This window comes from Nanorana parkeri, unplaced genomic scaffold (assembly GCF_000935625.1).
Source record: "Nanorana parkeri isolate BGI_ZX_2015 unplaced genomic scaffold, ASM93562v1 scaffold323, whole genome shotgun sequence".
Classification (NCBI taxonomy): Eukaryota; Metazoa; Chordata; class Amphibia; order Anura; family Dicroglossidae; genus Nanorana; species Nanorana parkeri.
The window spans coordinates 167,785-169,290 of record NW_017306591.1 but is presented as its reverse complement, the minus strand read 5'-3'; the positions used below and the strand labels follow the sequence as shown (position 1 = coordinate 169,290).

At 49.1% G+C, this 1,506-nt stretch overlaps 1 protein-coding gene across 1 annotated transcript in view; it reads right to left on the bottom strand.

Moving 5' to 3' along the window:
- UBR4 (ubiquitin protein ligase E3 component n-recognin 4) overlaps positions 1–1,506 on the bottom strand; it is a 103,213-nt gene that overhangs the window by 16,885 nt on the left and 84,822 nt on the right. The window contains 4 exon segments of the mRNA XM_018558168.1: positions 195–282; positions 380–460; positions 661–858; positions 1,164–1,285. Of these exon segments, the coding sequence (XP_018413670.1) occupies positions 195–282; positions 380–460; positions 661–858; positions 1,164–1,285 (489 nt within the window).

The window sequence follows — 1,506 nt, the reverse complement described above, 5'->3', positions numbered from 1 at the left end:
ACTATATATATATATATATATATAACACACACACACACACTTTTAAAAATAAAGTCGTGGAAGCTCCAAGGGGAAACTTGGAGCGGAAGGGCAACGGAAGTGTGATAAGCAAATGATTCGGAGTCCGTATATCAGAGAAAACCTTTCCCATGTCAGCACTGTATTCCCCGGTGTCCCCATTCATACTACATTACCGGTGGTGGAGTCCAGAGACTCTATGAACTCTTCTGTGGCATCACCCAGAAGTCCTCTCATTCGGTAGATTATTCTCATAGGTTCTCCCTAATATACAAACACAGCAAGTCAGTGCAACACATCACCACCAGCAAAGCTGAGACTTGTTTCAGTTGTGGGGATCATAGGAAGGAACAATTTGTACCTCATTAGTGGGACACCACACCTTCTTGTATACCTCAGCCACAGGCAGATCCAGACTGATAATCTTGTTATTCACCAGCAACTGCAATGTACAGAACAGAAAGTCGGTTCACTTGTGATTTGCAGAGCAAGGTCTAGGACATTTCTAGGAGATATCCTTCGCAGAATAATTGCATTTTACAACAATGACCAATGTTTTGCACCTCAAATCCAACAGTATGCGAATACAGCGCGGGTCTCTGTTAAATAGGAGAGTAGGCGATACAAGGACACTGCACTCACCTCCATCCCGCTGTCATCCTCCAACAAGGCCACCAGGTCACAGTCTTGGCAGATCTTATTCTTGATGTCCCTCATTAGGGGTCCAATGCCCGGCTCATTGCTGCTGTACGGATTCCCTGGCATGCGGCCCTGAAGGAAGTCTTCCTGCTGAGGATCTTTCTCCAGGGTCACAAAGAACTCCGTCACTTCATTCTCCTCCTGAGAAGGGAACACAACAAAAGGAGAACATTAAATACGGCTATATGGTGGAGCCCCCAATGTCTTCTAGTAGGACTGATCTCAGCCCCTAGATCAGGGGTAGCAAACCTCCGGCCCTCCAGCTGTGGTGGAACTACAAATCCCATGAGGTATTGCGAGATTCTCACAGCCACAGACATGACTCCCGAAGAAAGATGCATCATGGGATTTGTAGTTTCACCTCAGCTGGCGGGCAGGAGGTTTGCTACCCCTGCCCTAGATTATACAGCACCATAGAAATGCCCCAGGATCGCACTGACACTCACCGGGTAAATGATGCTGCACAGCCGCTCAAATATAAAAACAGGAGTCCTGTAATCGTCCACGCTGTATCGCTTGGCCGTCTCAATACAAACGGCCATGAAAGCCTTTGTTTCCGATTCAGTGCCTGCAGCAAAAAAAGATATAGTATTAAACATCAGTGAAATGAAAACACCCCATGATCAGTCACGCTGCCCTCCTCTGCAATGGCTGCCCTCCCCTGCAACGGCAGCCCTCAGCAATGGCTGCCCTCCCCTGCAATGGCCGCCCTCCCCTGCAATGGCCGCCCTCCCCTGCAATGGCCGCCCTCCCCTGCAATGGCCGCCCTCCCCTGCAATGGCAGCCCTC